Raw genomic sequence first — 27384 nt, forward strand, 5'->3', positions numbered from 1 at the left:
CTGACATCAAATTCCTCCTGGAAGGTGATAACCGTGTCGTGATGGGAGACTTCAATGCTCATCACGAGCTCTGGCACTCGAATCTGGGGGATGACCAGAGGGGTATAGCATTTGGGGAACAGATAGACAACTCCACGTTTTGCACAGTGAATGACGATGCCCCCACCAGAATTATGGGTAGTTGCACGAGTTCGCCAGATATAGCAATTTGTAGTGCTGGTCTCATAAACTATACGTCCTGGCAACCTATAGTTTCGCTGTCATCAGACCATCCACCCATAATAATTAAGCTTGACAAACCGACCGACTTTATAGTCTCTGAACGCCGGACTTATAAATCAAAAAAAAGGCAGACTGGATAAGCTTCAGAGAGTTTACCAACCGCAAGTTTAGGAATTTACCCCCGCCCCTTCTGACGAGCGCTCCGCAGAAAGGGAGTTCCGAAAAATCGTCCTTGCTGCCGCTGCTTGTACAATACCAGCTGGTAGAATCCCGCTTATAAGACCAAATTTCCCAGCAACAGCGGCGGAATTAGCAGATGAGCGAGACGAAATCCGAAGAACTAACCCCAGCGATCCCAGAATTCAACAGCTCAACCAGGAGATCAGCATGTTGGTTAACGACTACAAGCGGGAAAAGTGGGTAAATCACCTAAAAACTTTCAACTTAACCTCCGGAGCCAGCAAACTATGGTCTACTGTCAGATCTCTGTCGAATCCAGCCAAACATGAGGATAGGGTCGCGATATCCTTCAATGGAAATACCATATCCGACCCCAAGCGCTGCTCGAACTACTTTGCACGTCAATTTATAGAACACTCCGACAGAGACTAGGCGAAAAGAAGCATCGTAAGGAAGGTACACGATCTTCGAGTCAGTGACAGACCATATGTTTTTACTACGAGCGAGGTTACGAAGGTCATCAGAGATGCTAAGTCATCGAAAGCTATTGGCCCAGACGGTATATCCATGTTGATGCTGAAAAATTTGGATGAACCGGGAGTTGAGTACCTTACAAAAGTCCTCAATTTGTCGATGTCAACCCTAATAATACCCGAGGTCTGGAAATTGGGTAGGGTTGTTCCCTTGCTGAAGCCAGGGAAAAGTGCAAACCAGGGAGAATCTTACAGGCCTACATCCCTCCTGTCACCAATTGCCAAGACACTTGAGGCACTACTCCTCCCGGAATTACAACAACACCTACATCCTGCAGATCATCAACATGGATTCCGCCTAAAGCATAGTACAACAACAGCTTTAACTGCCATCACCACACAAGTTTGCCGCGGCCTTAATCAGGCTCGACCATGTCAACGAACGGTCCTCGTGGCACTCGACTTATCAAAAGCGTTTGATACGGTCAATCATGCCATTCTCTTCAGAGACATTTTAACATCTGGTCTCTCTGACAACACCAAGAGATGGTTAGTGAACTACATGTGTGGACGACAGTCATTTGTGGAGTTTAGGAACCAGAGATCTAAATCTCGTAGAATTAAGCAGGGAGTACCCCAAGGTGGAGTTCTTTCGCCGATCCTGTTTAATTTCTACATGTCTAAACTCCCAACACCCCCGGACGGCGTCCAAATAATATCTTACGCCGATGACTGCTCGATATTGGCCACGGGCAATAGTATTGATGACCTTTGCGGCTTGATAAACAGTTACCTATGTGATCTTTCCAGCTTCTTCCATTTAAGGAATTTAAAAATATCGCCTACGAAACCCTCAGCAACGAGTTTGATTCAATTTTATAATATAGTATCAATACATAACAATAACATTTTAAAATAATAATTGGAAATACGTAAAATATTTTGCAATAAATTCGTAATTTTTGGTTAATGTGCTTTTTTACTTTTAACAATATTTGTTCTTCATAAATCATGAACATAAAACCTATATACAAATATGAAACTTTGGAAGCAATAAAATACAAACATCATAACAAGCACTTACAAACATCAAGAACTATATTTTATAAAAGAAAGGACATCGCACTTATCTAATTTACTGTCGGTATCGTATGGTTGTATCATCATATCCCTGCATAAAATGAAGCGATCATTGTCATTATACCACTAGTACTATAACTAGAACAACACACACTATATATAAAAATATAATTTTGAATTCAGGTCCGATTGCAATCAAATCCCTATGTAAGTACGTCTATTAAATTTAAAAACTGCAATAAGTATAACGAATGTACCTGAATGGAATTTTTGGACACAATAAAATCAATGATATCAATGGTGATACGGATAGAAAGTTTCATATGGAATTGTTAGATAAATTTATTTACAACATTTTTTATAATAAAAAAACTAATTGTGTAGTAATTTTCACTTGGAATTGTGCAGGAGGATTGCAAAACCACCAATTATGACGTATATTTTTGAATATTAGAACTAGTATCAAACTTGTTCTAAAGAACCCAATTGGGTCCAAGTATGTCTAGAACTAATGGTACTAGCAATTTTTCAAACACACTCAATGTTAATTTGAGCATTATGATGGTATAGGAAAATTTACAGTTGGGAACTAGTACTGGTGATTTTTGTACTAGTTAAATACTAGTTTGGTACTAGTTCCATTTTCTGCGGGGATGTCATAATTATTTCGCAAACAAAAATTTTGTGAAACTTACGACATATAACGTTACGCCACCGATTATGAATTGCGTAATATTTTGAATCTATGACAGTGTAAAAATTCGAAACAAATATTGAATTCAATCCGAAATGTTTTACTGCGTTTTTAACGAATTTGCAATGTTAAACAAAAAATGATATTATTGGTTTGTGTTAGTAGTACTTTATAGAAAAACTCAAATTAATTTATCCCAAAGTAGTGTTATAAGAATAAAACAAAAAAAGCTCAATTTTCACCATCCTTGCAAGGCAATCTAGTTATTCTGCAATCATCTGCAATCTAGTTATACTGTCATCATGATTATAGTCTTTAGAAATATAATTTTATGTAGATTTCCTTGATGTTGAAAAAACTTTGGAATTAAGTCCAGTTCTGCAAAATCAAGTAACTACTTCAAAAAGAATTATAAACTTTTATTTAAAAGGCACGCAAAAAAATCGATTTTGTTGGCTTGTGCTATCAACACACTGGGTCCTATGAAATACGATTTTACATAGTTTTATTTAATTATTTAAACCACAATAGTGCGGAAGGCATTTTGAGTTTGTGCTGCTAATTGTAACGTCCAAAATATTGGTCCTTAAAGTATCGGTTCAGTATCAATTTCTGAGTCTGTCCTCTTTCACTTAAAAGCATTTTCAAACTATAAAATTCGGAAGAAATATAATTTATACAAAAATACATTTGTCCAATTCACAATCGGTGTTGTACGGTTGTATCGTAGTGTGTCGTTATTTTTTTGTTATTAATTTGTTGTTTTTTTTTGAGTTTATTTGAAAAGTTTTTATGACATACACCGTTACAACTATACGACATCGATTGTGAATTGGACAATTCATTCACCAAATTTTATTAGAATTGCTATTAAGCTTTCCACATTTAGAAATTAAATATAAACTATTTGAAGTTGTTTCTTAGTCTTTATTTTCCGAAGTCGTGGTTTCGTTTAATTGGTCCTTAAAAACCTGTATATTTGTTGTCAAAAACTTAAGATCAGAATATCTATTAATATGTACCTTCACAAAGTGGTGTTTTTTTGGTGCATATTTTTCACATTTTTAGTGCATATTTTCCCATTTTATAATGCATATTATAAGCGCATATTTTTAATTTTTTAGTGCATGAAAATCCTTGCCCTGGTAATAAATATATGACTTACGATTTCCCTATATCAATATTAATACATACCTTATATTTCCAGGCGTGCAAATACATAACAAGATCCTTTGGTTTAGGATCTCTGTAGCGAACTTTACATTCATAGCAATGTTTGTCAGAAGTCATTTTTTCAGCATTAAATGCCATGTCTGGAGATTCGTGGCCAGTTTGTGTAGCAACTGTTACCTTGATTTATTTAAAGAAAAGTATAAAAATTATAAATACAAATTTTATAAAGTTATTAAGTTTACAAAGCCACCCACTTCTACCTTGATGTGAGAATACGAATCATTTTTCTCATATACTTCATTGCTATTGTTAGTATCGGCAGTTTTATGATTATTAATATCTGTCGCATCCGTATTTTTAACTTGTGCCATTTCAATGCAGTTTTTCAAATGTTGTGAAGCCGGCTCTGTGAGTCTTGGACTGTTGGGGCAAGTGGGAGATGTTTCACGCGATGTTATTTCAGAATCGTCATCACTTAAAACATGTCCTTTAAATTAAAACATGAGCAATTACATTAACAAATTAGTTATCGAGTAGTTGTTATAACTTTTTGTACATACCTTTTGTTTCGCTTCCTAAACTTATAGTGTCAACATCACAGTCTCCCTTGATAGTTTTAAACATTGATATATCTGAGTCACCATCGATACCCAACCAATTTTCAGCATTATGAATATTGATTAAATCACGTACAAGCTCTTCGTCAGTTTTGCCACCAATGTCACCACCGCGGCCTTTAAGGGGTCCAAATACTTCATGGTTATACAAAGGATCGTTAACAACAGGGAATCCTTAAAATAAGTAGAAATAAATATTTAATTATATATTAATGTGTGTGTACAATGTTAAGAGAATCGTATATATAGTAGCATTATCATAGTGAAAATTTTACAATTTAAGACACATCGTCTAAGAAATAAGGAAAACAAAATCAGCTAATGAGTCTAAAGCGCCTTGGCGACACATCAAATTGTTTGACTCAAACGGTAAGTTTTTTGACTGTTAGACCTGGTTCACACTAGGAAATTTTTTTGGGAAACTTTTGATTTTTGTGTGTGGGAAAAAGAAATATCATCTATTTCTTTCTCTCACACACAAAATAAAAAGTTTCTCAACAAAAGAATTTAAGAAATTGGAGTTGGTGCGTGATGTTTTTGATTCCGATATGACCCAAAAACATTACTTATACAGCATTGACCATCACGTGGTGGTATGCCAAAAATTTCGCAAAAATTAGTTGTTTCCCTAATGTCTATGAAACAATGGTAAAATACGATAAAAGGCGCCTTTAATGTTTGCTAGAAAATCAATGTAACCTAGAATAATTTTGTAACCCGTTGTAAATGTGATAGTCCAAATATCGTGTGCTTAAAAAACGAAGAAATATCTAAAATTTTCTAGACTAGATTTCTAGATTATTTAGCAAAAAGTTTGAGATGAGTTCTAAAAATGTGCTGTCTTCCTGTAAAACTTACAAAGATATGATAATCTATATGTATATTATAGTGTCCTTCTTTTTAAGAATTTCATGTAGGAATAACTCTTAATCGCTGAGTATTATTGTTCTGAACACGAGAAAATAAAAAAAAAAAATTCAAATGATCCTCAGTTCCCTACCTCAGAATATTTTGTGAAAAATAAAATATAAAATAATGTTTATTTATTTTCTCGTATTTAGTTAGTACATTAATACGCTTCGTTTAAAAGGTATATATGCCATCAAAATACATAAGTACATACAGACTTACATACATACTTATATATGTACACATTTATATAGTGAGGGTAAAAAACAAGATGATGTTTTATATGTAAATATAACTCTAGAAAATATTATATTTTAATTTAAATAAAAGGAGATCCGTTATCAAAATTACAATAGTTTAAAAAACTTACCCAGATATTGTAAGTGAACGCGAATTTGATGCATACGCCCAGTTAGTGGTTTGCACAATACAACACTTGTTTGTCCATTGTAAGAGATTTTTTGAAATGTTGTTGTACAATCTTTGCCCTTTGGTGACACTTTGCAGACTCCAATTTTATAGCTTACTACTTCAATTGGTTCGTTGCATTCAATAATTCCGCTGGGAACAATTTAATTTTACATTCAATATACAAGTTTATAAAGCAAATGAAATCATATATGTAAACATATAACTGGACATACAATAAAAGCATTAGAGAACAACAAATTTAATGGAATAATTAAATAGAATTCACATCTTATGTGATAATGGAACGGAAGTATGTTCGTAATAAATTTTTCATTAGAGTGTTCCATAGGCGTTTGTATATACTATGAGGAAGCAGTGTAGAATGTACAAACGTATAAAGTAAAAGTAAATCGACTGAGGTTTTAAGTGCTTTTAAAGTATTTGAAAAGTTCCTTCTATAAATTCATTCGAATTCAATGCATGTATATTTATATATTTTTATAGCTTTAGCTTTGTGTTTTGTATTAGTATGGAAACTATTACTTAATTTCTCGTTCTCAATGCAAATGTTTAAAATTGAAAAATACTTACTCTGGAAAATCACCTTCCACGCGACAAATATATTCCTTTTGTACTTGTCTATTTCGAATTTGATGTTCCATTTGTCGTGCTTTTTTGGGACTGCGACCAAATAAAAGAAGACCTGAAGTAAGACGATCTAAACGATGTATTGTACGCAAATTTTTTAAATTATATTCTTTGGCCAATATAAAAACCACTGTGTTATGGCGATATCTGCCACATGGATGAACCTTTAAAGTAGATTATTGTTAAGTTAGTTTTCAAATCGATCTCATATTTGTATTTAACTAATTGCTATGACAATAATGGGTTAATCGTTTTTTTTTTTTTTTTTTTTTTGAAAAGTTCCCAGAAATATAAATGCGATGTTATATTTTGAAAGAAGTTAATTGCTTAAAGTTAATTTCAAGCTTACGTTTATTTATTCAGGTGCAAAAAAGCTCAATGGAAGCCTCATTAATAAGGACAGTTAGAATCTTATAATTAGTCTAATACTTGAAATTTAATATATTTTTATAAAATTTGAGGATATATCGGTTAACCCAAAAAATTAAAATACTAAACATATCTTTAATATTTCAAATTTTGGAAATCATCATAAAAGAAAGATTAAGTATGACAAATAAAAAATGGCAGTCTTTAAGCCACTTACTGGTATAGATGCTGGTTTGTTAACAACCACAATATCGTCGTCCATGTGTACTATTGTGATTGGTTGACTAGTAACTGGAACTTCATGTCTGTAAATACATATACATTTATACATATTATAAGTTTATATAAATATTAATTGATGAATCTATTTCATTTTTCACACATGTTAATACAAATTAATTAATCATACACAAATTATACTTATAGTTACATATTTACACATCGTACATAGTAAAATAACTCAACGTAACTTTGTTTTAAATATTACATTAAATATAAATATGAATGAATATGCTATTAAAATCACTTTGAAACACTGTGATTTCATCATGCATTTCTCACAAAGTCTAATTTGTTCCATTCATATAAGAGTGTGAATGATTCGAAAAATAATAAGAGATTGCATTAATAATATCGGGCGAAAAGAGTAATTTACAAAAAGATGAAATCCGTTATGTCAAATGAGCTAATCTTAACAGCGAAATAAATGTCTTTGAATCTTTATTATGTATACAAAAACTTACATATTTATGTTAGTTAGCTAGAAAATGTCTATAAAATAATCAAATGTTGTGTAAGCTTTGTAAACAATAATTAAAACTCAGCTTTTATATTTTTTGTTTCTTTAACTTTACATTGATTTAATTCTATTAATATTATTTGAACTTTTGTTTTGAAAATTTTTAAACAAGCAGTATTAATAATAACGTATAAATTATTAGACTACATTATTGGAGTACATGATCCGTTAAGTAGTCCTTTATTTATTTTTTTAAATAGTCCACATGTACTCCTATAATTATACCCTACACCACTATAGTGGGGAGGGTATTATACGTTTGTGCTGATGTTTGTAACATACAAAAATATTGGTCCAATACCCACCTTAAAGTATACCGATCGATTCAGAATCATTTTTTGAGTCGATTAAGACATGTCCGTCCGTCCATCCGTCCGTCCGTCTGTCCGGCTGGCTGGCTGTCCATGTAAACCTTGTGCGCAAGGTACAGGCCGCAATTTTCAAGATAATTTGATGAAATTTGGACCAAGCATGTTTTTTGACACAAGGACGAAGCCTATTGAAAATGGTTGAAATCGGTCCATTATTTCACCTAGCCCCCATACAACCGTACCTCCCGATTTGAAGCCTATTGAAAATGGTTGAAATCGGTCCATTATTTCACCTAGCCCCCATACAACCGTACCTCCCGATTTGAACTTTTTATGCTATAATTACGTCAAATATTCTGCTATTCAGATTTTCGTAAGGATCGGCCTATATTTGACTCTAGCCCCCATACAAACCCCCCTTTAAAAAATGACTTAAATTGACTTGTAACCATTTGTATCGCAATGAAACTCAACAAAACTAACTGTTATTTAGAAATATATCCTTTTCCCAAATTTACCGAGGATCGGCCCATATTTGACCTATATAAAGCCTCATTTAGAAATTTTAGTTTTTTATCAATAAATGGCTTAAATATTTTGGAATTATGGTAATATTCAACATAAAAGTTTCTTTACAAAAAATAAAAATTTTATAAAAGTAAAAATTGTAAAAATATACTCATGGTGTAGGGTATCATATGGTCGGCCATGCCCGACTATACTTTCCTACTTGTTTTATCAAGGGTTTAGTTTTGGGATTACTCTGGTGTAATTTGAAATAAGGATTACGTGTGTCCGGAGTAGTAGTAATTTTTTGAGGGTAATTACGAAAACATATGCATTTTGTTCCATTTAAACATTTGTTTTTTATCACTATATTCACTTTTACAATACAGTATCGGTGATAACTAGGGAAACCGAAAACATGCTCTAAAAAAAGTGTTTTAAGCGCTTTAAATATGCCGTAAAAAAACTCAAAATATACTCTTAAAATTTAAAAAATATGCTCTAAAAATAAAATTTTTCATTATTTTTTAACATTGAAAAGCTCAAAAAGACAGAAATTGTAATGAAATAATAAATGTTTAGTGTCATATTTCATCCTACAAGATTTTTTATAATTGATTCATCTCATAGTTTGAAGAACTAGTTTAATAGAATTCCGTTTTACGTTCAGATAACCAATAAATAACATGAAACCATTTGGACCCCAAAAAACATATTTCAAACGACAAAGTTTGACACATTTCTACCAATTGTATTCATAGCTTCTAAAGCCGGCTTTACACGATAACACAAGTAATATAATCTGTCAAAATTTTGTATAGAAGAGTACGGATTGGATCGTCTAAACGCAATATGTAATCAAACCATCACACATTGAGAGAGAATACAGATGGAAAATTTGACAGTCGTATGGCTCTCTTCATTTTTTGAAATGATTTAAAAAACAAGCCGGTTTCATTAGATCAGGGTTGCATTTTTATGTAAACACGTATAAAAAAGTGAAACAGCTGTTTCCATCTGCCTTTTTAATTGTTTTATACCAATCGTGTAAACACACAAAATATAAATCATACGACTTTTATTCTCTTTTTTGTTGTACGGATGGAATTTCATTTTACTTTTTCATTAGACTTGTCATACGTAAAGTGTGATCGTCTGAAGGGCCCTTAAACTGACATTTTAATCGGTGTTGTCATAAATTCCAATAATTAGTTTTTTAAACTATAAAAATGGATTGGTCTCATGAAATCAAAAGTAATAGGTTTTATGTCTGATTTAAAATGTAATGCTTTATTGAACAAAAAACTATAACATTGGTTTCGTGAGAGTAATGTATTTTTTGAAGTTTTTAAGTTCTACAAACGATTTTTTTTTTCAAAATTGCAAAATAGGCTGAAAAATTAAAAATAAAAAAAATTAAATTTTATTTTTTTAAATAATGTTTTGAAAATGTACAAAAACGAAAAAAAGCGATAACATCAAAATATGCACTAAAAGAGTAAAATATGCTCTAAAAACTCGAAAATATGCCTTAAATATGCTAAAAAAGTCAAATCATGCAAAATTATGATCTTATGGGTAAAATATGCAAAAATATGCTCTAACAAATCGATGCCAAAATTCTTAAATTGGTCTGAAACGTAGAAATATCTTATCCATGAGTCCATACGACGCACCACAAAAAACATGCATTTGCATATTTTGGTTTCCCTGGTGATAACAATTGCAAAACAACACAGTGAATATTTTAACCTGAAATACATAATACGCGTTGGGCGGCAACGGGTTTCACGATTTTTAAGCTTTTTGCGCTTTATAATCTGCAAGTTACACAGCACGCATCATTTCGATCTTATTATTAATGGTTTTAAAAATTTCTATTTCAATTTGTCAAAGGTTTATGAAACAAATATTGTCAAAAATTTTTATTTGATAAATTGTAGAAGTAATGGAAACCAGAATTATTTTCTGACGTTTGAGCGGTTTATAATTTTATTTTTTTGTGCTACCTTAATTACATTAATACGTATCAATTGAGGGGTAGTTCATGGAACATCCTGATGAACAAAATATTATTTTACAGATTTGAAAAATATTAAAGAATTGCAATGACAATGTAATTAATGTGACAACGTGTTTTTTATTTGTTTATAAAATAATTAATACCCAAAATTCTGATTTACTTCAAAAAAATGTTACCTTGTTTTCTTTTCACCACCCTTCCACTTTTACTTACATTTTTAAATGTCTCGAATTTGTCATGATTTAAGCTTTACTGGCACAGCTGTTTTTAAATTCATTCATGATACTTTAAAAGAATTAAATTTCACGAAACAAATAAAAATCAGAAAATATTAAAAAATACTACTTTTAAGATATATTTGAATAGATACACCGTTGAAAAAGTACTGCAGAAATTGAAAGTGTATTTGTGAAATTTTTAATTATATTTCAGAGATTTTGAATATTTTCAATTAGAATTTCTAATTCCAATTTCCATTTGTATATCACAAATTTAAACTGTGCAGTTAAATTAAATTTCTGAAATTAAAATAACATTTTTCTAAATCGAGTAGACTCAATACAGTCATTATATATGTATATATAGTATATTCAAGAAGTAACAGCATTATATGTAATAATATATATGGGAAGGATTCATTTTAGAGATAACGAGTAATATTTTTCTTGATGATTATATATTTTAGAAAAATAATAAAACAAAAAATAATACCCCTACACATTAATATATATATATTTTTTTTTGACTGTGGACTTTAGCATGTTTGATGACGTTCAGATGCTTCTTATTTCAGCAAACTTGAAAATGTTATATTTATTCCAACACATTTGACTAAAACTGAATGTCTATAGGAAACATTTATACCTACACAATTGAGATACATTATAAAATACATATAAAAATGTGTAGTACATACCGATGAACAATATTTGCTAACAAATCATTGTGTTTAAGTCTGTAATCAACAGGCACTTTTTCATAATTCACAGTTAACGTTCCCGATTTAATGCAACGTTCATATTCTTCAGCTGGATGTGCTCTAAACTCACGAGCGAACACATCCAGAATCTTTTCACCAACCCAGCGTCCTTTGGTAAATGTTGTAAAAGTAAAATAATATGGATACACCTTTCGTAATCCTTAAAATTAAATAATTCATAAACAATAATTTGTATTAAGTTGCTTGGTTTTAGTATAAAAATCAATAAAATTTATAACAAAAATTATACCATTTTCAATGTAGTACGAAGTCTCGTGATATCGCTCATCAGTAAAACCGGGTCTTTTAGCCTTTAATGCTTTTGTTTCCAATTTTGCCTGCAATACAAATGATATACACTATGTTAAATAAAATACATAAAAATGCTATAGTTATGTATGTTTAATATACATTCCCAGGAAAAATTTTAGAACTTGTTCTAAAAACTACCTGTTCTAGAACGAGTGAAAACAGAACCAATTCAGATTCTTAAACAACATCATTGGAACATTGGCCTGGTATTAATATGATGTAAGCCGCCTTACATCTGGTAGATTATTCAATTAAAGCTTTCTTATAATCCAATACGGTCTTATATTTAACTTTATTATCTGATATCGCCCTAATTGCCTTCTGGCTGTCGGTAAATATGTTAAGCCCAGTGAGCGCTATTTTTCGAATGTACTTAAACACAAATACTTATTTAAGAATTTGTATTTAGCAAGTATGTATTTTAATTTTTCTACTCTGCATTGTCGAATTTATTTTAAAATGTTTAACGTACCTTTTTCAAATCTTTCAATTGATCCGAATCCTCTGCTTTTCTCTTTTCAGGATTTTGAGTTTTTGGCTTCTCCTTATCAGTGGGTGGCAGCAACTTAAATTAGGAAAGAAACAATTATTAATTTTGTATAACAAATGAATAAATAATTATAGATTTAAAATTTTTGGTTTTGGACAATGCCAATTATATTCTCGATAACAAAAGAAATGTTTGTCTATAGCGTCTATGCAACAAACATTAACTAAATTGTTCAAACCCCAGTTAATATCAATAGGTTAAAAAAAAAACATTGATTTATTTTATGTAAAATTTATTCCAAATAATACGATAAAATAACTCGTTAATGGAGCATTGAGTATAACATATTTCTTAAAGATTTAATATAAGAGGTTAATATGTTTTACATTTATTTATTTAATAATATTCACAATAGGCCATTAGCGGTTACAAATTTCTACTTAACAATGATTCTTTCAAGACAAAATGAATAATTATAAAAAGAAAAATTTAAGAACTAAATTATTTAAAAAGATTATAAACTATATAAAATAACTATAGGACAATTAACTTGTACTGTATTGGTCATAAATAAATTTCTACATGTAAATGTAAATCAAAAACATGTTAAAATAAAGAAAAATATATGTAGAAGTCATCAACATTTCCAAAAATGAAATCGTAGAACCAATCAATATGTCATACACAGAGTTGTGAAAAATAGGTTATTTAAATACTTTAATTGAAAATATAAATATTTTTTTATTTTTGTTTTTCAAACGCAAATAAACTGTTTTTTAGGTAAAGTAATTTTAAATAAAAAATACAAAATAATTATTTTCAAAATAGTTTTTTTTAAATAAAATAGTTTTTAACATTAGGATATTTGTTTAAAGATTCTAAATTAGTATCATTATCTTTCAGATATTGTAGAGTTTCTAGGTCTAAGATTCATTTTCTTTAGCTGAAATTGAATTTTGGAGATACTTTCCATTTTTTGATCTGGCTTTATCTTGCTTACTTCTGCAAAGAAAAGTCCTTTTATGAAGTCTCGTTTATCTATAGGAACCCATTTCATTTTGAAGTGGGATGAGATACAGAGGCTATTATGGCGTCTTTTGCATTTGATTCTAATTTATAAAATCTTTCGAATAGTTTGTATAAACTTTCTTTGATGACATTAATTAAAATACCACAATAATTAGGATTGCTTATTTGCAAATTTGTCAGCATTCGTTGCATCCTCAATAATTCTGGTAAAAGACATCCGTAGTAGGTATCTTTATCTCCTTCTAAGCTTCGTATTGCATCAGCAATTGACTTCGAACAATCAATAAATTCTACAAGAAATTGAACTTCAATTTTTTTAAAAGTCACCAATCCAAGCTTCCTTAAAGTCTCATTTATGTTATCCTTCACAGCAAGTAAGTCTTGTATGGAATTATAAAATGAATTCCATCTTGTTGGACATGGAGAGGTAGGGGATTTTCCTGTTGTTTCTAAATATATTTCACATGCTTTGGGAGATCTGGAACAAAGATTCCACACATCTTGACATTTTCCGTTTTTTGTATGAATTGTTTTGAAATCTGGCTTGATCTATATCTTTGGAGGCTAGTAAATGCAATATATGTGTAGCACACCTTTCGTGATTTGGAAGATGCAACTCTCCGCATTCCTTACTAAATTCTGGAAATTCCATCAGTGATAACATAGAGTCATCATCTATATTACCTTGCTCGATTATTTAATATTTGATAATGTAATGTTTACTCACATTTTATTTCTTTAGGATTACGAAATTTAAAACAACAAATCAAATCTCATATAAGGGAAAAAACTAGACTTCCAAATGAGGACCTCCTTGATTTAATAAAATATTTACATACAAATCATTTTGTATTTTATGAATACAAAATATTTATTTGAAGATGATTCAAATAAAAAGGAAAATATTTTAAACAAAGTTATTTCAAATTCAAAATAAAATTGTTTTTTTTTATATTTTTATTTCTATTTCAAATAAAATTATTTCAAATAAATCACATCTCTGGTCATACAGCAACTATAAAATTTAATGTGAAATGAAATATTCCTGAAAACATTTTTTCGACCCGAAAATAAAAGCTTTTTTCAAATATATGCAACTACATATAAGACCTAAGAATAAGCATTATTTTAAGTACCCTGCTCAAAAAATCAAAATTTAAGTTATGTCAGCCTTGTAGTATAAATGTATATATTAGTATGTGTATATACATATTAAAAAACATATTAAAAAACAATTAAAATATGTTCTAAAATAAGGATACCTATGTATGTACTTGAATTATTTGAAAGTACGAAATATGCATAAAGAAGACAACGGATTTCGCGTAACTTAAAATGTTTGTGCTTTTAGAGCATCAACATACACGTAACATTTTTATAAGGCAATATCTCAAGTTAGAATTAATTTTATTTTTTTCTTGAATTTTTTTTTCTATTAGGATTATTTTAGTTTAACAGAAAAAAATTAATGCTTTAACTTCACGTACTTTATTATATATTTTAGTAGTACAGTTTTATTGTTATTTTTCAGCATCAAAAATATAAATACATATGTATGTTTCTGAAACCATATGCATATTATCAATTATCAATTAAATTAATGCATATTATCATCTTGATGAATGAATTGATCAGTATTTATTTAATCGATGAAATGTCTAAAAAATCAAATAGCATGATTTTATTAATTTATATGAAAAGTCAATGGTCTAGACTGGCAAACAGCAAACAACCCACGCCATGCTTTCATATTTTGATGATCGTGAAAATAAGTTTTTATTAGTTTTTTATTTAAATTTATTAAACACTTGTTGAATAACCTATAGATTCGCACGTGATTTTGAATTTCGGTCCACACTTGCCGTCGTAGTTTGTTTTTTTTTTTCTTCAAACAAATTTTAATTAAAATTTTCCCTTTTTCTAGAAAACGCAAAAAAATTGTTGACACATTTTGTGTATTTATAAATTTTATAGGATCGTGTAAAGATAGATATATAACATACCTAGTATGTATATTATACATACATATTTAAGAATAACATAGGATCGTAGTTTTTTAATATATACTTATATATATATATATATATATATATATATATATTATATATATATATATATATATATATATATATATATATATATATATATATATATATATATATAATATATATATATATATTATATATATAATAGAACTTAAGAAATATGTATATGTATTCTTATATTCACATATGTATATGCATGTACACTGAAAATAATCAATGAGTATTGAATTTGGAAATCCCTTTCATATCGTACAACATTAACATTATTATAAAAACTTCAATTGCGTGCTATACATATTTCTCGTATTCTGTGTCGACAAATAAATTTTGGACGAAACACTCATTACTTTTCAATGTAACTTTAGAGATAATTGTAGAATAAGTATGCATATTTACATACGATTCTATAATGAGAGAATTTTATTAATAAAAAATAATTTGAATTTAAACTAATTTTGGTGACAAGATGATGCCATATAATTAAAGCAGGGTATACTATTATTTTCCCCCTATGTCTTTTAATAGCTGACCTTAAATGTTATCGAATTTGGCTTTATCAACTGTGAAAAATAGTTTTATAAGTAAAACATTTTGTTCAGTGTTAACATTAAAATAATATTTGGCACGCTTTCAAATGTTCATTTTAATACTAACTAAAAAATGTATATATAATAATTTTCTCAATAGTAGACCTAGCAATTTGTTACTTTTTATAAAATACATTGGAGAACCTGCCAGCCAATTGTATGAAAAAATGTTTGTTTGAAATCTAGAGGAGTGCGGTCAGTATATTATGACACAAGCAAATAAAGTTTGACGTATCAACAAGTTGTGGTGATATATTCGGCTATGCCGAAAATTAATACCCTCCATCTTAAATTCGTTTTGTTTATAATCATATTGAAAATTGTCTTAAAAATTTCCCTAATAAATATTTAATACATTTTAAATATACCTTAAATTATGCTATGAAACTTAATACACTGTTATATAACATACTGGAATGTGTCTATGATTAATGTATTAAAATTATTAAACATTATAATTGGTCAGATAATTTGCTCTAGACATCAGAATCAGATAACGAGCATATGTTCCATTGTCCAAAAGCGCAAAGTAAGTCTCAGACACAAAAGAAACAAAATAAATCCATCCAAAGAAAAGCGATACATTTTGGGAATATTCATACAATTTAATCGATTTCCAGCTTGTGTTTCCATAATCCGGTTGTCAAAAACTAGGTCCATTTGAAGCAAAGCTATTTTTTTAAAGAGCTGGTATATATGAATTGTATGATTTTATACCAGGAGAGCTGAATGTTGGGAATTATTTGCTTAAATATATTTACTAAAAATATTTTAAAAATATACATAAAAAGTTATACTTCGTATAATTTTTTTTGTTATTTTGATTTAAGTGTGTTGCCAAGTATTAGCTGAAACATAACAAGTGTTTTTTACCCTACAACATGACAAATATTATCAATTTCTCAAAATGTTTGTTGCCAATGCTTAATTGTCGTAGTATTATTTATAAAGAAACTTTAGTTTAAAATTCGAATAAAGTTAAAAAATATAACACTCAAAAATTATAAAATCTGAGAAAACGCTCAAAAGCGCTTACTAAGGACGTAAAGCTTTAGTATGTTTTATAAGAACTTGTTAAGAGGTTCGTTTACGATCGTGTTGTGTAGCGAAATACTATGGTTACAAAGCATAAACCCTGTTTGTACGTAAAAATTCGAATTGATGACACGTAGATTTCTAAATGTTTTTGCTACATTAGGATGTTTTTGCCTAATTATATCAAACACTACACAACTCTCAACATGCGAGACGAGTAAGACCTGGTTCACACTGGGAAACTTTTGTTGAGAAACTTTTGATTTTGTGTGAGAGAGAAAGAGATGGTTGATATTTCTTTCTCTTTCTCTCACACACAAAAATCAAAAGTTTCCCAATAAAAGTTTCCTAGTGTGAACCAGGTCATATATTCCGTTTCTAAGTTAAGCAAGTTGTGTGTGATTATAACTCATTTGTTCGAACCTACACATCCTGCACATGCTTATTTAATATTTTCACAATAGTGTACGTGTATTTTGATACTATGCAGTACTGTGAATTTAAGAACAAGTATACCCATGCAGATGTTTACTGTTTATTATAACACTGAAGGTCCATCAGATTACTTCAGTTGGTAGAAATTACTTTTTGAAACAAATCCAATAATGTATATGTTCTTTTATGTGTGTTCTTTTTGTGTGTGCTTTTTATCTTAAAAGTAAGCATGATATTTCAAAATTTAATGATGCCAAATCTTTCTTATTAGAATATCAAAAAACCAATTGGATTTTGGTAATAGAGCACAACATTCACAAAATTTTTTTTTAATTTTTCTAAACTTAAAATTTTTTGAATCTGTTAATTTAAGCAAAATTTCTTAAGAGCAATTAATCAGATAATCCAATAACGATTAACCGACTCTAGTATGTACGCACAAATAAATAAAGTATACATATAAGTCTTGTATATTTTTTAACATATACATATTTGATTTAAAATGTATTAAGTTTTTTAAGATTATATATTTTTTTTAATACAAAACGGGTCTCAGTCAAATTTCATAACAAATATTATTTTCTTGCAAAGAGAAACTATTTTGAATAACTCAATTTTCTTTTCTTTTACAATTTCTGGTAAAAATCTGCAAACTTGACAAGTAAATGATACTACATAGTATTATGTGTCAAAAATTTATAAAAACTAGAGTTCGCCCCGCGGTCGAAATTCGACCGGAACCATTGAAGGAAAGATTACATACATACATATGCTACAAAAACCATATTTTCGTAGTTGAAATGTCTGTCAAAAAATTATTTCAATTGCTATTATCAATGAGTATAACTTGCTCTGATCAACGTATTCTTTAAGAAAATGTGATACATTTTAATTCAATCCTGAAAGAAATATAAAATCTAAGTTTTCAAATTTATTTGAACTTTTTAAAAGCAAAAACAACGAATATTACTTCTTTCGATTTATTATTCTCTGTTCATTCCTGACGGTAATGTTTAACAATTTGCCAATTCCTCCAGCAATAATCCATGCCCCTTCATGAACAGTTTGTCGTAACCTTTCCAGCACTATTCATTTGTTGCCTAAGAAGTAATGATTTTAACATAGGTTATTCATCTTTTTTATTTGATTCCAAATTCATTACTTCTGAAGTCATTAAATTTTGCAATTATTGCTATAAGAATTATAACAGGATTCCATCCCGATCGAAAGTGGATTTTTTTGGAATAAAACCCCTTTTAATTTTTAAAATCGGATGTTTCAAATAATTGTTTTTTTATACCGTTTGTCTTGAAGTTTATAACATCCAAAAATATTGGTCCTAGGCCCACCTTAAAGTATACCAATCGCATCAGAATCACTTTCTGAGTCGATTTAGCTATTTCCGTCTGTCCGTTCGTCTGTCTGTGTGTCCATGTAAACCTTGTGCACACGCTACAGGTCGCAATTTTCAAGATAATTTGATGAAATTTGGCACATACTCTTTTTTTGGTTCAAGGACGACGCTATTGAAAATGGTTGAAATCGGTCCATTATTTCTCCTAGCCCCTAGTTTTATAGAACAATAAATGACAATACTAATTTTTATTGTGATCGGGCCTCATTTGACCCTCGTCCCCATACAGACACCCCTTCAGAAAATGACTTGAAGGTCAAAATTAACTTATAATTACTTATAAAACGATTAAAAACTACATAAATGGCTTTGAAGTAGACGTAAATTCATCTACCAAAATTTATAAGGATAGGCCCATATTTACCCCTTCTCCCCTATTAGCCCTCTTGTAGAAAATCTTTTTTTTTGTCAACAATAAGTAAAAATATTCCACATTAAAACAAATTAAATGCTTTATTAAAAAAAAAAAATCAAAATTTCAACATACTGACTGGTGTTTTAATTTATTTTTCTGTCTTTAAGTAGTATATATCCTGTAGGATTTTTATAAGCTAGTTCAAAGTCTAGTTGACTATTTGTTCACTTAAACTGATGTATAAATTAACAAACATTGAAAATTATATTAATGAACAGAAATATTTGAAATACTTTTCAATATTTTTCATTATAAAATAAAAAATTGTGAAACTTGTGAAAATTTATATAATATAAATTCAATACTAAATTAAAATAATTTAAACTGCAACAAAAGAAGAAGAAAAAGAGAAGAAGAAAGAATATAAAATACAAGTAAAAAAGATTTATTATAAGAATTTGAATATAAGGGGCGGAAGCAAAAGAAATTTAAAACGACTAATAAACAGGGTACAGATAGCGATCGAATTCAATTCGCTCGCGAGCGAGTTTAATTCGAGCGATTTAAATAATTCATTTTCCGGCGAATAAATCTATTCGACTCGCGAGTTTAATTTTTAAACTCGCGATAAGAGTTGAAAATTTAAAGAGCGTAAAATAGAACTCGCTCGCGATTCGAGTCAAAACGAGTTAATCGCGAGTTTTATAATTTTGTAAATGGAATAAATTAAAATTTTTAAGGCATAATCAATTTATATATAAATATCACATAACCAAATAAGTTTCCCATTAAAATTATGTACGCGAATACATATGTACGTACATTATTTGCTGCAAAGTAGTAGACATACATACATACATACATACATACATACATACATACATACATACATACATAAATACATACATACATAAATACATACATACATAAATACATACATAAATACATACATACATACATCATTCAACACTCTTTTTTACTACCACAACAGAACCTGTTTCTTGCACACACATTTTGCTGATTTTTCGGCTCGAATTTAACTCGAATTCAATTCGTTTTCCACTCGCTCGTAAGCGAGTTGAAAAAACAAAAACATGTAAATATCGCTTACGAAGCGAATACAAAACACATAAAACTCTAATTAAAATTGTGCTCGCGTGTTCAAAAATAAAACTCGCAATTTTAAATTTTAAAACGAGCGATATAAATAAAATAGCGATCGCGAGCGATATTTTTACCTACCCTGCTAATAAACAAGGAGTGTAACAATAAAACAAGTAAGAGTGCTATATTCGGCTGTGCCGAATCTTATAAACCCTTCACCATAGTGTATTTTAAACATAATTGATCTTACAGTCTAGTTAATAAAAACTTTAAACAAATTTGAGTCGATTTAAGCCGAATGTTTCGGCGGCGGCTCAAGCAACTAAATATAGTTCGGCGGCGGCTAAGCTCCGACTCGAAGCCGGTCGACTTCGACCTCTGATTCATTGCTGGTAAACTTTGACGAGACGTAGATTATGTTTTTGGTTATCGTAAAAAAATTGTTTTAAAAAGCACTTGGAAAAAATTTGTGTTAGTTTTAAATTTCAAACTTACATTATTCGCATAAAAATTATTGTACAATAACTCACAATCTACCCTCATATAATTGAAAACATTTCAAATACTTTTTTCATACCGCTCTTTTATTTATACACCAAAAGCTGACTCATTATTAGGTAACTTCTGGTTAGCTTAAACTGATGTATAGTGAGTGAGTACTGACTCGTTCCTATGACATCACATTGAAAAACTGAATAGTATTTTATAAGCAAAATGGTTAGCTTTTGAGTCACCTCTGACTCACTTGTGGTTAACCATAAGTTAGTTTTAAGTTAACTCAAAATCCTACTGGGTAGTGTTGTATAAAATCTTAAAAAAATAAATTTTAATGTATTTTAATCGAATTTAATAGTAGATATTCTATGAAGTTGTACTACTATAGGCCTTTAAGCAAAGAGCTTTAAGAGTAAATAATAAACGAAATGGGTAGCCATTAACCCAGAAAACATGATTTGAATTTGACCAGTTTCATCTTCTTTCTATTTTTATAAAACATATGTACATATAACCATACAAACTACAGTTTTCACTAATATTTCTTAAACCACCTTTTTCCTAATTGGTTAGACTAACACAAAAGAGCCTTCCCTTCAGATTCTCACAGTGCTAAACATGCATATTAGCGATATACTGATTCATTTATTACGGTGAATTATGTACCGTCATGACGAACTAATCTTTCCTACTTATGTTGTAACAGGCATTGTTTTTGGCCATCATTAAAATCCATAAAAAACTTACATTAATGTAGAATTATTGTCCCACCAATGTTTTTCCAGGTCAAACACCAACATCCTTTTTTATCACACACCATAATGCATCATTATTACATTCACAATTTAGCAAAAACAATAAAATCTTATTTTCAAAATATTATAAAAGTCGTATTAGAAACAACAACAAAAATATCACTGCCAAATAGTAAAAGAAAACATCAACAGAGAAAAAACCTGTTTTCACACTCTCCTCTCTTTTTTTCTAAAATGAAAAAAGTGCAGTGTTGTTGTTTTGCATTCTTATTTTGTTTTCTATTTTTTAATTCAAGCACATGTTTGTGTGATTGTGTATTGGTAGAAACTTTCAACGCTTATATTTCCGAAAATACTGAACCGATTTGGATCATATATAGATTCTGCAGTGAGGCTCGCCAATCTGTATTTAACAAAAAAAGAATCAAAAAAATCGGTCAAGTAATAGAGCCGAAAAATGTTCCCAATCGTTTTGGCTTTGCATATTTATATATGTATATGATGATGATAAATAATTATATATAAAATGATAAATAATTATATATAAAATGATTAATTTTTTACTTCCAAATTAATCTTGAAAATTCCATTGTTTTAAATTTATTACAGAGACTTTACTTAAGTCTTGCAGAATGTATTAACATTCTCTTAATGATAAATTTTTGGCAAAATAAATTTAACAATTTCATATATGTATGTTTGTATGTATGTATGTATGTATGTATGTATGTATGTATTTATGTATATATGTATGTATGTATGTATGTATGTTGTATGTATGTATGTATGTATGTATGTATGTATGTATGTATGTATGTATGTATGTATGTATGTATGTATGTATGTATGTATGTATGTATGTACATTGTACATTATACATATATCGTGATACGAATATTAAGATCTAATTTTTTAATTTAACATATTTTTTGTTATAACTATTTCACGGGACACTCTAATTTTGTGAATTATGTTTAACTTTCCCAACTGTGGGAAAAATCAGAGGATATCCGCAAGTTATGAAGATCTTTACGGTATATAATGGTATTGAAATGATATTTAATTTAAAGGCCAAAACAGTAATTACGACTCTTACAAATATTGCAAACCAATATTTAGACATACATATGTATATGTGTACGTAACATTTTTTTATCACATATTATGTTCATTAGGGTGATCTCAAAAATTTCGTAATTTTGAGCTTATTGCAAGAAAAATAAAACATTTTTTTACAGAATTTCTGTAAAAAAAATAAAAATAGCGAAAAAAATAGAAATTACTCAATGGAAATACTGAAAAAGAGGGATGTCCTTTAAATTCAATTTTTTAATATGTTACTGTATAAGCTAAAAATAACAAATTACACTGAGGTCGTTGATAGAGAACTGAGTGCCATTCTATTTTTTTATTTTTCTCATGTTCAGTACATTTCTACATATCGATTGAGAGGTATTCATACATGAATACTTACACTGGCCGTTCCTAGGGACACTCTAATGTACATATGTATGTATCACACTAAAACATGATTAAGAAATGGACGCGAGATTGTATAAAAAATTTATACAAGTGGTTATGAAGAAATAAACAAAACGAAACCCTGGATTAAATTATAACAATGCACAGTGGTCAGAATACGCCATATAGCGTTATTAAACAAGTAAAATAGGTAATAAATCCATTAAGGCATTAAACAATATTTTACGTTTTTTGGTGCCTTAAAGGGGCATGAAATTTTAATAGCAACTTGCCTAATAATGAAGACATGTTTGTAGTTTTTATATTATTGCAAATAAATTACGTGTATTTAGAATTAAAATGGGCGGGGTCATGAAGAGGGCGTTACATTTCTCATTATTGACTATTTCGATAAATATTGAACTGACAGTATGACAACATTGCAAGAATTAAATAATTAATTTATTATAAAAAAATGTATTTAAACTGTTGGAGTGGCAGGGCGATTTCCGCAAGGGATTTTTAAATGCTCCTTAATGGAGGGTACTTCCTATTAAAACAGATTAACTTAGAAACCAGAGACATCGATGATATCAGTGATAGAGAAATTTTACCAATTTTCTATTAATCTCTGTTTAAATCCTATAATTTTTACTGTGTTTTAAAGGTAAATATCGCATAATAGTTTTATAATTAATGTTACCTTTTTTAGAACGAAAAAGTACCAAAAAGTTCCTTTTTGTAGGATCTTACCTAGTCAAGGCCCAACATGCTAAATTTTATGTTTCTAGGTTCAATATTATAGAAAATTCAAAAAGTACCTTTTGTAGAACGAAAATGTACCAAAAAGTCCCCTTTTATGTGTTCTGACATAATCCGGGCTCTACATACTTAATTTCATGTTTCTAGGTTCAATATTATAGAAAATTCAAAAAGTACATTTTGTATAACGAATAAGTACCAAAAAGTCCCATTTATAGGTTCTTAAATAGTCAAGGCATTTCATGCTAAATTTCATATTTCTAGGTTCAATATTATAGAAAATTCTAAAAGTACCCTATGTAGAACGAAAAAGTACCAAAAAGTCTCCTTTAATGTGTTCTCGTCTAACCCGGGCTCTACATACTTAATTTCATGTTTCTATGTTCAATATGATAGAAAATTCAAAAAGTACATTTTGTATGACGAAAAAGTACCAAGGAACGTAACGTCATGTTCATTCTTTGCTTTGTGTTTATAAACAAGAGCTCACAATAACAAAAAATTTACTGTTTGATACTGTGTTTTGTTTTTGTTTATTTATTGTTTTGTATAAACATGCACGAAAAATGTAAATTTTTCATGAAATTTTCAGAGGTGGTATCAGGTTTTTACTCATATCTTCGTTATTTATGGACCGATTGGACTGATTTTAAATAGCGTTCTATTCGATCGTATTTCCAATAAAATTATTGAAAATTCGGATCTCACAGATATTTGGGGTCTTCTGAAAACTGATTTCAACATACACACAGACAGACGGACATGTCTAAATCGACTCCGCTATCTATAAGGATCCAGAATATATATACTTTATAGGGTCGGAAAATTATATTATAGAAATTACAAACGGAATGACAAACTTATATATACCCTTCTCACAAAGGTGAAGGGTATAAAAAGTACCAAAATGTCTTCCATGTAGAATGTCTATATAATTAATAGGCAAGGCGATTTTTTGTGACCTCTTTTACTTTTACAGTACACATCCAATCTTGACCAAAGGTATATAATTTTAAATATATCTTTATAAGTGTAAGAATTCCAGTGATGCCACATATAAAAAAGTAAAAGAATACTATTTTCACAAAAATAACTTATAAGGCTCAAATCTACATTATTTTTTTCCGGAATAAGTGTGCGTTCAAAAAATACCAAACAATTTACCCGAATTTGATCGTATATTTAGTAACCGAATTCCGAAATATAATATGTGAGTAAATAAACTATTTTTCAAATTTTATAAAAAATGGCTCAATGATTTTGAATAAAATTAAATTTCCCGTTTTCCCCTTTTTGATACATTTTTCCCAAAGAAAAAGCAAACATTTTGTTAAAACAAATATTACAGAATAAGAATACGTCAATAAATCGAAAAAGTTTCAAAAAGTACGAAACAGGTGTCCCATAATTTTGTAAGATTCGTCCAAAATATTTACAAAAATTGTATTAACAAAATCACCTTTGTTACATATTTTCACCCCTTAAAAGTACGAATTTCGAAAAAGAACCCCATCTGCACTATTTAAGAGTAGAAGTAGATGCAATTAAAATTTTTTTTGTATTACTAATATTGTGTAAGATAGTCAATAAAATATGTTTTACCCGTTAGTGGATCATCTACATACACAAAAAAGATATCTGCTGTTAAAATTTCCTGATTCTAGGATTAGCCGTTTGGGCTGTGCGATGATGAATCGGTCAGTCAGTAAGGCTACTCTATTATATACATATATACAGATTAGATTATCTTTAAATTGGGACAAATGCACTTGAGTAAATTGTCAAACTATATTTTTGACTGCTAAAAGCTATGCGAATATTAATGACGCCAGATCATTCATTTCGACCACTGTGCAATGCTTTCATTCATTATTGTTTATTTATATTTAGGATAAAACGTCAACATTAAATGTGATAATTATTAAGGTAGATTCAAGTTAAAAAAAATATTCAAGTTTTCCTTTTGCCACGATATGTTTGATATTAAAAAAGCATCTAAACAAATCTAAAGTTAAATAAACAGTACTAAGTTAATGAAGAAAATATTAAAAAGTTCCTACTATTTATGTATAATTAGAGATATTAAATAAATGAGTTTCTAAAATCCAATAAAGTATGACAAAGTAGAAATTTTAATAATAAAAAAATAAATTTCCTTTTAACCTATAAAACTCAATTTAAACGTTCTATGGGAACCAACTAAGAATCGCAATCTATTCATGTACATCACAAATATGTGTGTATTGCTATTAGTTCCCAAGACAAACATGCATACAAAAAGCTACTCCACTTTCCATTAAACGTATTTTATTATTATATGGCACGTTAGGACATAATTATTTAAAACCTGGTCATAAACGTGTCTTATGTTTTTACACTTGAATTTAAAACAAATTATTGATTGTAATTTGTTAAACAGTTGGATTTTTTTAATTAGTTGTTATATTTTCTTTGCGATAAAAATATTAAGTAAATAAACTATAATATTATGGAAAAATTATGATATAAATTGTCAATTCTTATTTTAGTTTATATATACCTGCCCCAACGTGCGTTGCATTCGTTTAATACGAGTACAGTCAAACTCGCTTATAACGTATTATCGGTTATTACGAACAAGTTTTCCAGTCCCGCTATTTTGGTAACTATTTTTATACAAAAAAACATCTCTTATAACGAACTCGGTTATTACATAAAAGCCGTGATACACGGTTGTCAGATCTTACAACATTGTCAGTAAAATGTTCAGAAAATGTTTAATAATCGTTTGAACTTACAAATTTTCTTTTGCAACGTTGTTAGAAATAGAATTACCGAAAATATAGCAAGACAAAATTTTTAAGTTGACAGTATTATTAGACATTTTCCGCACATTTAACTGCCAACGATGTAAGATCTAACAACCGCATAAGAATAAAAGCATAAGAATATATTTAGCTTTGTTGAATTTAAATTTGTGACACTATATTTTTGGTACTACAAAAAATTGAACTGTCTTATTACGAACTTCGCTTATAACGAACAACTTTGACTAGTTGCGCAGGGTTCATTATAAACGAGTTCGATTGTATATTGGAAATATTATTGAACCACATTCAACTATTTGTTTATATGTATTGTAAAAAAATCATCGTTCTTTTACTTGTTATACACCTGTCTATTTAGTAATTTAAACAATATGTATTGCATTTAAAGGCTAAATAGAAAGAAAGTAAAAAAAAAACTACAAATATCAAGAAAAACAAAACAACATACTGTAGTCAGTTTACGGTTACAAATAGATTAAATTACAGTTACTGTGTTGTTCTTTTGCCATCCGCTTGTTGTTATTGTTGACCATTGGAGGAGACATGTTCTTGTTTTAATTGGCCTAAATCAATGTAGTAATTGATGCTATAGTTGGATCAAGTAAATTGCAGATACTGATAATGGAATTTAAAAAGCTTTTGTGTTAGTTTCAAGAGATGCACTGTTTTTTAATGCATTTATCATCATCACTTCTACCAAATCTATAGTTACGAGAGCTACTGCATAAGCATATTTAAATATTTAGCAATATCTTTCTAAAAATTAGACTAAATAGTTAGTATTGTAACTTGACTAAAAAATTCCCGAATTTGCCATACATGTTCACTAGAGTTATAACCGGGGAAACCAAAATATGCAAATGCATGTTTTTTGCGGTGCGTCGTTTGGACTCATGGATAATA

The 27384-nt window shown here is 29.2% G+C and overlaps 1 protein-coding gene across 7 annotated transcripts in view; it reads right to left on the reverse strand.

Annotated features, from left to right (window-relative positions):
* Positions 1 to 3785: 3785 nt before the first annotated feature.
* The window catches only part of LOC111680680 (RNA pseudouridylate synthase domain-containing protein 2-like), a 105929-nt gene continuing 82330 nt past the window's right edge, over positions 3786 to 27384 (reverse strand). For 5 of the 7 annotated variants that reach the window (XM_046946049.1, XM_046946058.1, XM_046946040.1 and 2 more), the window contains exons 3-11: positions 12180 to 12272; positions 11646 to 11733; positions 11333 to 11555; positions 6994 to 7081; positions 6351 to 6571; positions 5719 to 5909; positions 4383 to 4613; positions 4077 to 4309; positions 3790 to 3999 (exon numbers count right to left, since the gene is read on the reverse strand). In XM_046946049.1, the coding sequence (XP_046802005.1) occupies positions 3811 to 3999; positions 4077 to 4309; positions 4383 to 4613; positions 5719 to 5909; positions 6351 to 6571; positions 6994 to 7081; positions 11333 to 11555; positions 11646 to 11733; positions 12180 to 12272 (1557 nt within the window). In that variant the 3' untranslated portion in view covers positions 3790 to 3810. Of the gene's footprint in view, positions 4000 to 4076; positions 4310 to 4382; positions 4614 to 5718; positions 5910 to 6350; positions 6572 to 6993; positions 7082 to 11332; positions 11556 to 11645; positions 11734 to 12179; positions 12273 to 27384 lie in introns of all 7 variants that reach the window. The other 2 variants (XM_046946072.1, XM_046946077.1) reach the window with 2 other exon arrangements.

Source organism: Lucilia cuprina, chromosome 2 (genome assembly GCF_022045245.1).
Source record: "Lucilia cuprina isolate Lc7/37 chromosome 2, ASM2204524v1, whole genome shotgun sequence".
In the NCBI taxonomy this organism is placed as follows: domain Eukaryota; kingdom Metazoa; phylum Arthropoda; class Insecta; order Diptera; family Calliphoridae; genus Lucilia; species Lucilia cuprina.